Consider the following 16,639-nt stretch of genomic DNA (forward strand, 5'->3'; position numbering starts at 1 on the left):
GGCGGTAGGGATCCTCAACAATGCTTCAGGACCTTTGTGTACAACAGTCTTGGTAAGTGTCCTAGATAGGGGAGAGGGAGACCCTGGTGATCCTCCGAGTGGTTTTTACTATACTTTGTGGGGTGCTGTTGTCCAATCCCATACAGCATCCAAACCACGCAACGATGCAGTCAAACAGGACACTCTCAATGGTGTTCTTATAGACAGGTGTTAGAATGTGGGTGGGTAGCCAGGATATGGGGTATGACTTCCAACGTGAAATATATACAGCATGTAGTAAGGGCAATGTTAATGTAGCATGGGGATGTGCAGGTAGACTGGGAAAATCAATTTGGCGCTAGATCCCATGAGAGGGAATTTTAGAATGCCTACAAGATGGCTTTTTAGAGCAGCTTGTGGTTGAGCCCACTAGGGGAATGGCAATTCTGGACTGGGCAATGTGTAATGGAACAGATTATATTAGCGAGCTTAAGGCAAAGGAACCCTTGGGGAGGCAGTCATCATAATATGATAGAATTCACCCTGCAGTTAGAGAGGAAGAAGATAAAGTCAGAAGTATTTCAGTGGAGTAAACAGAAATACAGAGGCATGAGAGAGTAGCTGGCCAAACTTAATTGGAATGGGACACAAGCTGGGATGACAGCAGAATAGCAATGGCGGGACTTTCTGGAGGCAATTCAGAAGGTGCAGGATAGATTTATCCTGAAGATGAAGAAGTATTCTAAAGGAAGGATGAAGAAACTACTGTATGGCTGATAAGGAAAGTCAAGGACAGTATAAAAGCAAAAGAGAGAGCATTTAATATAGCAGAAGTTAGTGGGAAGTCAGAGGATTAAGAAGTTTTAAAAACCAACAGAAGCAACTCAAAATCCTTAAGGAGAGAAGAAAAGAAATATGAAGGTAAGCTAGCTAATAATGGAAAGGAGGATACTAGAAGTTTTTTTTCATATATATAAAGAGTAATAGAGAGGTGAGAGTGGATATTGAACACTGGAAAATGATGCTGGAGAGGTAGTAATAGGGACAAACAAATAGTGGATGAACTTAATTAGTATTTTGCGTCAGTCTTCATTGTGGAAGACACTAGCAATATGCCAAAAATTCAAGTCATTGGGAAGATGTTGGGGTCCATTATTAAGAATGAGGTTTTGGGGTACTTGGTGGCATGTCATCAGCATGGTTTCCTTAAGGGGAAATCTTGCCTGACAAATCTGTTGGAATTCATCGAGGAAGTGACAGACAGGAGAGACAAAGGCGAGTCAGTGGATGTTGTTTACTTGGATTTTCAGAAGGCCTTTGACAAGGTGTCACATATGAGGATGCTGAAGAAGATAAGAGTCCACAGTATTTAGGAAGGATACTAGCATGGATAGAAGACTGGCTGATTGGCAGGAGGCAAAGAGTGAGAATAAAGTGGGCCTATTCTGGTTGTTTCCTGGTAAAAAGTGGTGCTCTGCAGGGGTTGGTATTGGAACCGCTTCTTTTCATGTTATATGTCAACAATTTGGTGATGGAATTGATGGCTTTGTGGCCAAGTTTGCAGATAATACAAAGATAGGTGAAGAAGCAGGTAGTGTTGAAGAAAGATGGAGCCTGCAGAAGGACTGGGACAGATGGGAGAATGGGCAAAGAAGTAGCAGATAGAATACAGTGTAACGAAGTGCATCATCATGCACTTTGGTAGAAGGAATAAAGACAGACTATTTTCTAAAGGTCTAGGAAATCTGCAGGATTCCCTAAAGGTTAACTTGGAAGTTGAGTTGGTGGTAAGGAAGGCAAATGCAATGTTAACATTCATTTTGAGAGGACTAGAATATAGGAGCATGGATGTGATCCTGAGGCTTTATAAGGCATTGGTCAGACCAGTAAACAGTTTTGGCTCCTTATCTGAGAAAAGGTGTGCTGGCATTGGAGAAGGTCTAGAGGAGATTCATGACAGCAATTCCGGAACGGAAGAGATAAAGCAGCTGGAACTTTTGATAGCTCTGGGCCTGTACTACAGTAGCCAGAGTTTAGAAGAATGAAGGGGGATCTCATTGAAACCTATCAAGTACTGAAAGGCTGAGACAGAATAAACGTTGAGAGGCTGTTTCCTATATTGGGTGAGCCTAGGACCAGAGGGCACAGCCTCAGAATAGAGAGACATCTATTCTGAGGCTGTGGCTACGGTCCAGATCAGTGTTCGTTACCATTGATGAACAAATAACAGGGAGTATGCTCAGAAGGCCAGAGTGGAAAACTGAAGGATTGGTAATTAAGATATAATTTTATGATCTGGTATTTCTAAAAGGCCTTGACCTTGTGAGTATGAATTTAAAAAGGCCTAAATATTTCATATGCAAGACACTGTCAGTACGTTAATAAAACTGAAAGTTATATATAAAAGTCCATTCACGTTGATATCAGTGATTGTCTATATCACCTTTTTGAACACCGTTTTGTAACATTCCCCTGTATAATCAAGAGAAATTAATTATTCATGAGGAACTTAATTTATGAACCATTCACGTTGCTAATACTCTGAAAATGTCATGCTTTGTTGCATGGCATGTAAACAAGCTTTTAAATTGCATTCTAAAGATCATTATTGCTTAACAGTCAGTCTCAGAAACACTAATTTTGTGTGTATGTATTGAACATCCCTCAGATAATGATTCAAACTATAGCAGATTTTAACATAAAAATTACCATGAAACTTTAATATTTAAGTTTTTCATTTAAATTTTTGCTAATATTCCATTCGTTAATTTGCAGTCTGTAAAATGTTTAAAAACATTAGCTTAAAACTGAGCCTTTTTTGCCTGAGTTTGCACACAGTGGGAATAACTCAGTGTGTCTCACGACATAACCCATTTGATGACATCAGTAATGCAGGATGCCAGTGGGTCCTTTGATCTAGACACTAGACACTAGACACTAAAATACTACAGAACAGTACAGGTCCTTCGGCCCTCGATGTTGTGCCGACCCATATATTCCTTAAAAAAGAATGTACTAAACACATACTACCCTGTAACCCTCTATTTTTCTTTCATCCATGTGCCTGTCCAAGAGGCCCTTAAATACCCCTAATGCTTTAGCCTCCACTACCATGCCTGGCAAGTCATTCCAGGCACCCACAATCCTCTGTGTAAAAAACTTACCTCTGTTGTCTCCTCTAAACTTCCCTCCCTTAACTTTGTACATATGCCCTCTGGTGTTTGCTATTCGTGCAGTGGGAAACAGGTACTGGCTATTCACCCTATCTATGCCTCTCATAATCTTGCAGACCTCTCAAGTCCCCTCTCATCCTTCTACGCTCCAAAGAGAAAAGTCCCAGCTCTGCTAACCTTGCCTCATAAGACTTGTTTTCCAATCCAGGCAATATCCTGGTAAATCTCCTCTGCACCCTCTCCATAGCTTCCACATCCTTCCTATAATGAAGTGACCAGAACTGAATACAATACTCTAAGTGTGGTCTCACCAGAGATTTGTAGAGTTGCAACATGACCTCTCTGTTCTTGAACTCAATCCCTCTATTAATGAAGCCTAGCATCCCATCGGCCTTCTTAAATATCCTATCAACCTGTGTAGCGACCTTGAGGGATGTATGGATTTGAACCCCAAGGTCCCTCTGTTCATCCACACTCTTAAGTAACCGACCATTAACCCTGTACTCAGCCTTCTGGTTTGTCCTTCCAAAATGCATCACCTCACACTTATAAGGATTGAACTCCATCTGCCACTTTTCTGCCCAACTCTGCATCCTGTCTATATCCTCTTGTAACCTTTGACATCCACAACTCCTCCAATTTTCGTGTCATCCGCAAACTTACTCACCCATCCTTCCGCCTCTTCATCCAGGTCAATTATAAAAATCACAAAGAGCAGGGGTCCCAGGACAGATCCTTGCGGCACTCCACTAGTCAACGACCTCCAGGCAGAATACTTTTCTTCCACTACTACCCTCTGCTTTCTTCCTTTAAACCAATTTTTTATCCAAACAGCCAAGGTTCCACTGATCCCATGCTTCATGACTTTCTGGATGAGTCTCTCGTGGGGGACCTTGTTAAATGCCTTGCTAAGATCCATGTAGACCACATCTACCACCCTATCCTCATCAATTTCTTTTATTACCTCTTCAAAAAACTCCATTAGGCTCGAGGGGCATGACCTTCCCTTCACAGAGCCATGTTGACTATCCTTGAGTAGACTGTTCTTTTCCAAGTGCTCGTAGATCCTATTCTTAAGAATCTTTTCCAATAGCTTGCAGACCACTGATGTAAGACTCACAGGTCTATAGTTCCCAGGATTCTGCCTATTACCTTTTTAAACACCAGTTCAATGTGGAAAAGAGAAAATCTGTACCTCAGACACTGGTTGATCCCAGTGGGCACTTTTCTTATACGTCATTGCCAAATACCTGTTGACCTTAAAATCCAGGCAAATACTGCAAGGAAATAGGAAGCATGATGTTATTGTTTGTATGGATGTTATCTGATTTCAGTGGTGTAGCAATTCAGGCAGTAAAATATACATCTTTGTTCCTGGAGAGATAAATTATGTAAATAATTCATTATTTATATGATATATAATAGATAATCTGTCTCTTTTTGGGACTTTGCTAAATGAGTACATTTTCTAGACTATTGGATGTTATGCTTGTTAATAAACAAACACCATTATTTCACTTTTTTAACGTGTTAGAAATTTTCCAGTGAACCCAGTGAGTTTAAAGGGAGCAGGAGCTATACTTATGTTCTGTGACTCTTGTGGGCTATTGTCTGGGTGCAGGTCAACGGGACCAGACAGCTTTATAGTTCAGCACAGACTGGATGGGCGAAAGGGCCCGTTTCCGCGCTGTAGTATTCTATGACTCTACACTCTTGTCCTTTGCTCCAGCTGCAGCTACATGGTCATCCCACAATCTGGAATCTGGCTCCAGCCACACTCCAAGCTCTCTGACCGCACGCCCTGCTTGAACTCTGGACCCTGGCTCACATTCCAGACTAATGAGTGAGCCTGGTTCTGGATCACCAGGATTCCGTAACAACTGGATGCTTCACTTTTCGAAAATAGGATAATCTACTAATATTCAAGCCTGGATATTCCCACTCTTCTTACTGGCAGTAATTATTCATGGGTCAAACACCAGTCCACTGCTTCAAGTTTATGTTCAAATTTGTCATCTGATTGTACATATATACAACTAAACAAAACAGGATTTCTTCAGACAACAGTGCACCCACACAGCATATAAACCAAAACATGATACTATGTTGTCAGAGTCAATCTGGAAGATTTCTAGAATAAATGTGATGCCATTCACAAAAGGCATCCTGGTATGAAATAACGAGGAAATCTGCAGATGCTGGAAATTCAAGCAACACACACAAAATGCTGGTGGAACGCAGAAGGCCAGATAGCATCTATTGGAAGAGGTACAGTCGATGTTTCGGGCCGAGACCCTTCGCCAGGACTAACTAAAAGAAGAGATAGTCAGAGATTTGAAAGTGGGAGGGGGAGGGGGAGATCCGAAATGGTAGGAGAAGACAGGAGGGGGAGGGATGGAGCTAAGAGCTGGAAGGTTGATTGGTAAAAGGGATACAAGGCTGGAGAAGGGAGAGGATCATGGGACGGGAGGCCTAGGGGGAAAGAAAGGGGGAGGGGAGCACCAGAGGAAGATATAGTGAGAGGGACAGAAGAAGAAAAAAGAGAGAGAAAGAAAGGGGGAAAAAAAAATAAATAAGGGATGGGGTAAGAAGGGGAGGAGGGGCATTGACGGAAGTTAGATAAGTCAATGTTCATGCCATCAGGTTGGAGGCTACCCAGATGGAATATAAGGTCTTGTTCCTCCAACCTGAGTGTGGCTTCATCTTGACAGTAGAGGAGGCCGTGGATGGACATATCAGAATGGGAATGGGACGTGGAATTAAAATGAGTGGCCACTGGGAGATCCTGCTTTCTCTGGTGGATAGAGAGTAGGTGTTCAGCGAAATGGTCTCCCAGTCTGAGTCGGGGCTCACCAATATATAGAAGGCCACATCGGGAGCACCAGACGCAGTATATCACCCCAGCTGACTCACAGGTGAAGTGTTGCCTCACCTGGAAGGACTGTCTGGGGCCCTGAATGGTGGTGAGGGAGGAAGTGTAAGGGCATGTGTAGCACTTGTTCCACTTACAAGGATAAGTGCCAGGAGGGAGATCAGTGGGGAGGAATGGGGGGGGGGGCGAATGGACAAGGGAGTCGTGTAGGGAGCGATCCCTGCGGAAAGCAGAGTGGGGGGGGAGGGAAAGATGTGCTTAGTGGTGGGATCCCATTGGAGGTGGCGGAAGTTACAGAGAATAATATGTTGGACCCGGAGGCTGGTGGGGTGGTAGGTGAGGACAAGGGGAACCCTATTCCTAGTGGGGTGGCGGGAGGATGGAGTGAGAGCAGATGTGTGTGAAATAGGGGAGATGCGTTTGAGAGCAGAGTTGATGGTGGAGGAAGGGAAGCCCATTTCTTTAAAAAAGGAGGACATCTCCCTCGTCCTGGAATGAAAAGCCATTTAGCATCGTGCCAAACACACCGCATGATAAAAATAGTTGGATGGATACCTGACTAGGGACAAAGATGAATGTTATTTGATGTTCACACAAGATGGGGAACATTGTGAAAGGTTTAGTAAACCATCAATCAGTACCTGAAATAACTGAAATACAACTCTTCTTCTATGCGTCTAGATTTACAATCGCTTTGACCAGACTGTTTATTATGATGTCCTGATGAAGAGTCTCAGCCCGAAACACTGACTGTACTCTTTTCCATGGATATTGCCTGGCCTGCTGAGTTCCATCAGCATTTTGTGTGTGTGTGTGTTGCTCTGGATTTCCAGCATATGCAGATTTTCTCGTGTTTATTGTCACAGGCCTACACTGCCATTCAGTGGTCACATTGTTGTATGACACAAAATTAATAAGATCTGCAAATGTAGCTAGCACCTCTTAGCTTCAATCTCAGACACGCTAAGAATAATGTGTTCTTAAAGCATCTGAGAAGACCCAATTCTGTTCAAGGATCAATGCTGTTAATAATAGTGATAATAATAACTTATTTATAGATCACTTCTCATACAAACGGTGTAGTTCAAAGTGCTGTTAGAAAAGAACTGTGTGAAAATTTAGTCATCTAATTCAATAGATCACTAATGAAAAATGCATCAAATAATCAAATATTGAATGTTGTAAAAATGTTGGTTGTACAGTAATGGCTGTAGTGTTATATATTGTGGGTATATTTCCCCTTGCTCTGATAGATTATGGCCCGTTTGTTAAAAAATTTAGTGGTCATGCACATAGATTTAAATTGTTAGATACCTGTAGTTTCCCATATTCTCCAACAAATATGCCAAGTTTTGTTGCATAGAATGCCGATCACTATCCAACATCCCCTGTAAGATACAGGTGTCCCCCGCTTTTCGAACGTTCGCTTTACGAAACCTCACTGTTACGAAAGACCTACGTTTGTTACCTGTTTTCGCTAACAGAAGGTATTTTCACTGTTACGAAAAAAGCAGAGCGCGAAAAAAAATCAGCGCGTGTGCACCCTGAGCAGCCGCCCTCCCCTGGATTCGGAACTGTATTCTCGCCGGCATTGTTAAATACGTGCCTGTGAGCAGCCATTTACAAGATGCGTTCTAAGGTACTGTATCAGAAAAGCCTGAAAGAGCTGGTAAGGGTGTTACACTTAGCATAAAACTAGGCATAATTAAGCGTTTCGATCGTGGTGAACGAAATAAGGACAAAGTGAGTTTTGCTTGTGGAAGTTGACGAAGATGATGTTGAAGAGGTTTTGGCATCCCATGACCAAGAACTGATAGATGAAGAGCTGATGCAATTGGAAGAGGAAAGGATAACAATCAAAACCTATTGCAGTAGTGAACGGACCAAAAGTGAAGTCGTCCAGGAACTGAACGTGAAGCAACTGCGTGAGATTTCCGCTGCAATGATAAAGTACGACTTTAATTTTGAAAGGATACGTCGGTTTAGGGCATATTTACAAGATGGTTTACAAAGAACTGTATGATAGAAAAATGCGCGAGGCTAGCAGTCAAGCATACTGTTGTTTTTCAAACCTTCCACATCAGCCACAGCAGACGACGAACCTCGACCTTCGACATTGAGGCAGGCAGACGTAGAAGAAGATGACCTGCCTGCCCTGATCGACGAAGAGATGACACCCCAGAGTCCCACCACCCCAACCCCTGGGCCGCGGACAGATACCAATTCACGGAGAATGCAGCAGTAGCCGGGAGGCACCCAGCACGTCTTTAAGAAAAAAAGCCAAAATAAACAAGCTAATTAATTGGGTGCCGCCTAGCACGTAAATGTCGGGCCAGATCAGAGGCGATTGCTGATTGCGTCACCTCTGATCTGGGCTGACATTTACGTGCCGGGTGGCACCTAATTAATTAGCTTGTTTATTTCAGCTTTTTTCTTAAAGATGTGCTGTGTGCCTCCCAGCTACTGCAGGACCCCTGCATGCTTTGCGGATCGGTATTGGTCGGCGGCCCGGAGGGTGGGGGCCACTGCACCACCTCAAACTCCGACAACTCAACCTAACACACCATCATCAGTGTGCTCGGCGCTGTCTTCCCAATTCCAGTAAGTGATACTACACTGTACATACATTATTTCTACTTTATATAGGCTGTGTCTTTTTATATGTTATTTGGTATGATTTGGCAGCTTCATAGCTTGAAGGTTAATGGAGAGAGTGTTTCTGCCAACAGCGCTTGTGTGAGATTTTCGCTATGGAGAACAGTTCAGGAAATGATTGTGGAAAAGTATTTCTACTTTATATAGGCTGTGTATTTATCATATAATTCCTGCTTTTACTATACGTTACTGTTATTTTAGGTTTTATGTGTTATTTGGCATGATTTAGTAGGTTATTTTTGGGTCTGCGAACACTCACAAATTTTTCCCATATAAATAAATGGTAATTGCTTCTTCGCTTTACGACATTCCGGCTTATGAACCGTTCCATAGGAACGCTCTATCTTTGGATGGCGGGGGAAACCTGTATTCACAGTCAACCCAGGCAATCACCATTACATACTATTGGACATTGATGACGAGTAACTCTCGAAGCTAATTTTTGATACATGTCACTGAATATAAAGATCATTTGTAACCAACCATTAACTGTAACTTCTCCGCAGCTAAATTTATTTTACAGCCAAGCTATTGAGTGAACTAGTCCCACAGAACATCACCGTGTACAAAATCGAATATTGTGGAACATCCACTGTTTCCTTTCTTCCCTCCACCACCCTTGCAATGAAGCAAATTAATATTAAGAGACAAACACATAATAGAGGAGGTAAGTTTGAAATGCAGGACTTTATTGAATTGGCTCAGCTGTCATATTCGTACAGAATACTGTAGGAAAGCATTCATTTAACCCATGGTTAGGAATTTAGCGGCAACTTGGTGAGAAATTGATGATGAGAGCAGAGGTGCTTTTCAGTTGGTGGGATGAAAGGTGCCCCTCTGATGCCACTGCATATCCTTAATACGTCTGACAGACTGGATCTGAGGCTGCTGGGCTCCAAATTCACTGTTGTCCTTGTATTCCTTCTCAAGCAGATACTGGTAGCCTCTGTAGCCTGGGTACTGGTAGCCAACCCATCTGAAAAGCAAATGGAAAGATGCAAGGGGAATGCCATAGGCTTGAGCCTTTCAATTAAATGAAAGGACAGACCTTTAACCACTGCCCCCCACCTCCCAGTCTAGTACTGAACTGATATCAGTTAAGCCAACTAGTCTCAAGATACATAGCAAAAGAGCAAAAAGTATTAAGAACTACATATTGGCAATCATTCAGTAGCTCCTGATAAATTGTACATGTATGTATGGGCATAAAAGGATGGTAGAGTTAAGTTTAGTGGTTAAAGATGTGATTCCTTCCTATATACCATGATAGATGGAAATTCTGAGTGCCAGCACTATCAACAATGGAAGAGAAAATATTAAATATTATAAGGTATTATAATATGTGAATGATCACAAGAATGGAAGTGTTAAAATATGAGGAGCGCTGATGGCTCTGGGTCTGTACTCACTGGATTCTAGAAGAATGAAGGGGAATCTTATTGAAACCCATCGAATATTGACAGGCCTAGATAGAGTGGATGTGGAGAAGATGTTTCCAGTAGTGGGAGAGTGTAGGACCGGAGGGCACAGCCTCAGAATAGAAGAATATCCTTTTAGAACAGGGGTTCCTAACCTTTTTTATGCCATGGTCCCTACAATTAACCGAGGGGTCTGTGGAACCCCCACTTTAGAACAAAATGAGGAGAAGTGTCTTTAGTTAGAGGATGGTGAATCTGTGGAATTCAATGCTACAGACAGCTGTGGAGGTCAATTCACTGGGTATATTTAAGCAGAGGTGAATAGGTTCTCAATTAGTAAGGCTGCATAAGGTTGGGGGGAGAAGGCAAGAGAATGGGTTTGAGAGGAATAATAAATCAGCCATGATGGAGTGGCAGATCAGACTCAATTGGACAAATGGCCTAATTCTGCTCCTATGCATTATTGTCTTAATATTAAATAACACTTCCATTCCAAAGTAAGGTGGACTCTTTTTAAAGGTAAAGGAATTGTAGATCAAGAAATGTACTGAGTCATGTCTGTCCTCTCATGGGTGGATCCCAAGCGAACACTGGAGCAGACCTTGGAATATTTTATAAGTATTTATATCAATGCTAGTTTTTCCTTTTAGTAGTTTCTTTTAAGAGGAGAAAACATGACAATCAATCAGTTCGTTTGTATTGTGCCATGGTGTATGACGTGGGTGATCATGGTCTCACTGTGACCGCGCTTGTTCTGGGCAAATTTTTTCTACGTAAGTGGTTTGCCATTGTCTTCTTCTAGGCAGTATCTTTACAAGACAGGTGACACCAGCCATTATCAATACTCTTCAGAGATTGTCAGCCTGGCATCAGAGATCACATAACCAGGACTTGTGATATGCACCAACTACTCATATGACCATCCACCACCTGCTCCCATAGTTTCATGTCACCCTGATCGGGGGTGGGGAGGCTAAGCAGGTGCTACACATTGCCCAAGGGTGACCTGCAGGCTAGTGGAAGGAAGGAATGCCTTACACTTCCATTGGTAGAAACATATCTCCACCTCACCTCTGAATCAGTAAGACTTTGAGATGGCCTGGTATTGAGGGTACAATTTCAGCCTGTTGTTTTGGTAGGCTATGGAGCACTGAGTGTTAGTCAGTCTTTTACTGAGCTACTCGAAGGTTTCCTTCAGCCTGCCTTGCTTGTTAATATAATTTCATAGATAAATAAGCAATGAAAAATGGATTTAAAACTTTCATATTCCTGACATACATACAACAGAACAAGCCTTGGCTCTCTACCACTTACAATGGTTTGTTCCAAAATATGGAAGCTGTACTATTCACTCATGACACCAGTGTAATCATTGGATGTTGTCAAGCCCTCACACATTTTGTCTTTCAAGCTCTGGACGAGGGGTTCCGAACCATTTTTGTGCCATGGACCAATACCATTAAGCAAAGGGTCCGGACTGGGAACCCCTGTGACTATCCAGTCTTGAAATGGATAGGTTAAGTTTCAAGTAAGAATTTAATAAGTTTAAAATGCGAGCCAAATCCAAAATAAATTTTCAATGGGAATACAGATCAAATGCTCTGTTTCTGCTGGCAGGTATTCTGATATGCGGTCCAGCAGTGCAAGGAATTCTTAATGCAGCTGGCATGCCAAACAATATCATACCTTACGTTAAGAAAATAAGGGATAATTTTCAACATGTCTCATGATGTCTAATAGCAGTCAGAGTCATAAAGTTTTAATAAAAAGTATACTTCTAATAGTCTTTTCACAGTACTCACGTTCCATTCAGAACACGAACGGATGACACTTTCTCCTGGTATCCATGAGCATGGAAGCTTGGCACATCGTCATCTATGATTTCCATTTTCTTTCCAGTGAAGTTGGGGTTTTCATAAAGAATGATCTTGTGCTCGTTCCCATCCTGTAGATGGGAGTACACAAAAAGGTAATTCCTCTTTATAACGAAAACTTGCTGTTATCAAGTGTGCAGCACTTTAGCGAGAAATGGGTTGAGACCCAGGATCAGGGGTACCCAACCTTTGGGCCCCTATCATTAAGTGAGGGGTACGTGGACCCCAAGTTGAGAAACCCTGCCCAGGATGGACATCAGTGTGCTCAAGAAGGAAGGAAAGCCATTGCAGGTGATTCTCTAGCTATGACTGGAGAGATAAACGAGTACAGCCACACCCCGATAAAGGTGGTGGACATGGTATAATCAACTCCGTCAAAGGTTACAGATTGGCAAGGAAAGTAAATATTTATCTCGTGAACACAGCCAAGGTGCTCTAAAGCATTTGGGATTAAATACTATAAAAAGTCAGAAAATTAAGAGAACTTAGTTCCATAACAGAAATAAACTTCCATAACTTGGTTGCATATATAAAGAATATAATCATAACAGAAGTTATTATTTCCATCAGATACCATACATGTCTCTTTGAATATTATTGCATCATGCAGTCATATGAAGCTTAACTTTATTAACTTTATTAAGTAGACTGAGGATTAAAGTACTGCTCACTATACTTACATTTCTGGCAATATCATAACTTGTGATGTTGATGAAAACTTTATGTCCAATAACAAACAGTTCACAACAATACAAAATGCTGTCACTCTGGACAGTAGTTTACAACAAAATATGCCTGATGACCTAATTAGCAAATCCACAAATCAAACGACTTCCCATTCAAGTCTGGGACCCTATCCAAGCAACAATCAATTTTGAAACCTTGATCCGATTTTTCCTCAGTCTATGGAAATAATAAATTAGGATGATCAGAGTTGATGCCTATTGATGCTTGTTGCAAAATAGGTGTGTAGATGCTCAGTGAGGATGAAAATGCGTTTAACTCTGATCCCCTAAAAATCAAATAGCTGTAAAGTCTTGTAGATGAGGACTGCTCATCTGGGTGAGAAACTGAAGAGGTGGAATGAAATTTTGTTCCACCCACAAGCAGTCCTTTTATGAGGGGAGAAAAAGAGGGAGGATAAATGAAAATAAAAATCAGTGACCATGAATCATCAATATACACTCAGTGGCTTCTTTATAAGGTATACCTGTACTTCTGCTCATTAATGCAAATATCTAATGCAGGGGTCCCCAACCTTTTTTGCAACGTGGACCGGTTTATTATTGACAATATTCTTGCAGACCGGCCGACCTGGGGGGTGGGGGTGGTAAGATTGCCAATGGACAATAATAGCAGTCAAATATTTTGTGTTTACCCCGAGAAAGACTACCATGACCATGAAGCCTTCAGTGCGCATGCGTGTACGTGCCGATTTTTTTCTACAAATCATTTTTGGCGATTCTGTTCCGGGGCGGGGGGGTGTTAATCACGACCGGAATATAGGTGATGAGTGGCTAATACATGCAATTTCATTTCTAAAAGGTTTATCTAACGAATTTAGTATTAAACACAGTGCATATTTTCCTCGCATGAATATAGTGGTAAGTCAATTATCAGGGGAGGACAGGGGAGCTTGAAGTAAGTGTTGAACAAACTTCCAGTAGAAGTGGTAGAGACTGGTTCAATATTATCATTTAAAGAAAAATTGGATAGGTATACGGACAAGAAAGGAATGGAGGATTATGGGCTGAGTGCAGGTCGGTGGGACTAGGTGAGAGTAGCGTTCAGCACGGACTAGAAGGGCAGAGATGGCCTGCTTCCATGCTGTAATTGTTATATAGTTATATAAGTCACTTATAAGTCAATAGCATCATAACATTTTAAGTAACATTTGGATATTAAACACACAGCACATATTTTCCCTGTATGAACATATAAAATCATTGCAACACGCCAATATTGCTGAATGAGTGGGAGCCCTGGGATTGTTTCCCTGCAGCAACACGGTCCCATCGAAGGATGATAGGGAACAGTGATACTCGAAGGGGGTTCCTAATGTCCAGTCTATTCCGCAATTTAGTTTTCGTTGCATTCATTGCAGAGATATGTTGGAAATGGAAGCAACGTTTTCGGTGCTTTCATGGCTTTCTCGGGATATTTAGCCTTGACCTTGATCCAGAATGCCGGCAGAGATGTTATGTCAAACATACTTTTCAGCCCGTTGTCACTTGCAAGCTCGAGGAGTTGATCTCCTCCCACGCTGACATGGATGACGCGCGGGTAATGACCTCGCGTGCGTTCAAACTCAACAGTGGGCATGACAGGGAATGAGGAAAGGTGCAGCTGACTCATATTGCCAGATCATATTGTTTCCTCACAGCCCGGTAGCACATGCTTTGCGGTCCGGTACTGGTCCGCGGCCAGGTGGTTGGCCACCGCTGATCTAATGGGCCAATCATATGGCAGCAACTCAGTGCATAAAAGCATGCAGGCAAGGTCAAGAGGTTTAGTTGTTCAAACTGGGGAAGAAATATGATCTAATTGACTGTGACTGTGGAATGATTGTTGGTTCCAGCAGGGGTGGTTTGAGTATCTCAAAAATTTCATGCCCAACAGTCTCTAGAGTTTGCAGAGAATGTCTTGAAAAACATAAGTACATACTGTGAGTGGCAGCTTTGTGGGCAAAAATGCTTTGTTAATGAGAGAGGTCAGAGGGCAATGGCTAGACTTTTGCAAGCTGATGGGAAGGCAACAGTAACTCAAATAACCACATGTTACAACAGTGGTGTGCAGAAGAGCATCTCTGAAGGCACAACACGTTGAACCTTGAAGTTGATAGGCTACAGCACCGGGTTCCACTCCTGCAGCTAGTAAAGTAGCCACTGAGTGTACATTCTGAATTTCAAAACTTCAATATGTTAAGGTGGTATTTTCAATATTCAGTCTCTGCTCACATGCATCTTCCATCTGGAAGCATTGAATAATGATTGGAATCAACCCTAATCCACAAATGATGTTTCAGGTCCCTATCTGACAACTGCCAACAGTAACTGAAGAAGTTCAGTTGCTAATTTGGTTGATCATTTAAGGCATCATGGGCAGATGCTGGTACTGCTATCATCCTTATTTATAAAGCTGAGTACAAACAGTTTAGACATTTAAATAATTGTACGTTTATGTTGCTCTGACACTGTTTGTTTCAGTCTCCTCATGACAGCTGTGTGATCAGTGTCAACATACCAGTTTCACAGGTTTGAAGGAACCAATATTGTCACTTCGGCGACTGTTTGTCCAAGTGTCCCAGCGAGGATACTCTCCTTTCTCAAATACAAACTGTTCACCCTTGCAGCCAGCCTGTTCATAGCCAATCCAACTGAAAATTAAAAAAAAAAGACGTTTGGATGTTACCAGCAGTTAGCCATCTTATAATGAAAATATTTGGTGAAAATGGTCTGATATTGTTCATACAGTTGCTAAGACAAGATTCAAATTGAATCTTTCAAAGTGATGATTTTCACATTGCACTTTCCTCTTTGGGATAGTATTATGTCTGAATAATAGAAAGGGCACTGTCATCAAAACATTAAAACTGCATTGTTATTATCGGTGTCATTTTAATACTTATATTTCCAAAGGAAAAAAATGCAAAAAATAAACATGAGAAAGTCTGCAAATGCTGGAAATCCAAAGTAACATGCACAAAATGCTGGAGGAACTCAGCATGTCAGGCAGCATCTATGGAAATTAACAGACAGTCAAAGCTTTGGGCTGAGACCTTTCTTTAGGGTTGAAATAGAAGGGGTGAGGTGCCAGAATAAAAAGATTGGCGGAGGGGAAAGAGGCTATCTGGAAGGTGGTAGATGAAGCCAGGTGGGTGGGAAAAGGGCTGGAGAAGAAAAACTCTGATAGGAGAGGAGAGTGGACAATAGGTGAGAGGGAAGGAGGAGGGAACCCAGGAGCAGTTGAGAAGAAGTGAAAGTGAAAGGTCAGAATGGGGAATAGAGGAAGTGGGGGGGGGGGTGAACTGGTTCACCAGAAGGACAAATCAAAATTCATGCCATCAGGTTGGAGGGTATCCAGACGGAATATAAGATGTTGCTCCTCCACCCTGAGGGTGACTTATCTTGGCAACAAGAGGCCATGGATTGACGTGTCGGAACAGGAATGGCAATTGGAATTTAAATGTTTTCCCACAGGGAAGGTAACAGCTAAATCTGGAAACACTGGGCAGGTGTAGTGCCATCAGTAAAAGGAGAAACAGAGTTAACCTGTCTGGTTGATTTTTATTCCAAGTTTCCAGGATCTGCTGTAGTTTATTTAAATTTCCATTCACTGCAAAAATCATTAATCCTCAAAACCTAAAATAAGGGCATAAAATGTCGGAAATGGTTTGGTGTAAATCCCAAGTATTCCTTATAGTACTTACGGTCCACTGTGTACAACAATGGAGCCAACTTTCTCCAGTCCGGCCTCTTTCAAACTGGGGCAGGGACCATTCAGCTCATGACAACGGCCCTGAAAGTTCTCTTGCTCAAACAGAACAATCTGAAATGGCGCAACAAAATGAGATTTGGCTGAGTTAGTACATCAATATAATTCATTAATATAAATTGTTAATTAACCTATTTAATATAAAGAAGACATCGAGAAAACAGTTATGAAAGC

The 16,639-nt window shown here is 42.0% G+C and overlaps 1 protein-coding gene across 4 annotated transcripts in view; it reads right to left on the reverse strand.

Moving 5' to 3' along the window:
- Positions 1-9,364: 9,364 nt before the first annotated feature.
- The window catches only part of crybb2 (crystallin, beta B2), an 87,514-nt gene continuing 80,239 nt past the window's right edge, over positions 9,365-16,639 (reverse strand). For all 4 annotated transcript variants that reach the window (XM_063034580.1, XM_063034579.1, XM_063034577.1 and 1 more), the window contains 4 exons: positions 16,401-16,519; positions 15,215-15,347; positions 11,900-12,042; positions 9,365-9,655 (listed from right to left, as the gene is read on the reverse strand). In XM_063034580.1, coding sequence (XP_062890650.1) covers positions 9,490-9,655; positions 11,900-12,042; positions 15,215-15,347; positions 16,401-16,519 — 561 coding nt within the window. In that variant the 3' untranslated portion in view covers positions 9,365-9,489. The remainder of the gene's footprint in view (positions 9,656-11,899; positions 12,043-15,214; positions 15,348-16,400; positions 16,520-16,639) is intronic.

This window comes from Mobula hypostoma, chromosome 27, assembly GCF_963921235.1.
Source record: "Mobula hypostoma chromosome 27, sMobHyp1.1, whole genome shotgun sequence".
NCBI classification, from domain to species: Eukaryota; Metazoa; Chordata; class Chondrichthyes; order Myliobatiformes; family Myliobatidae; genus Mobula; species Mobula hypostoma.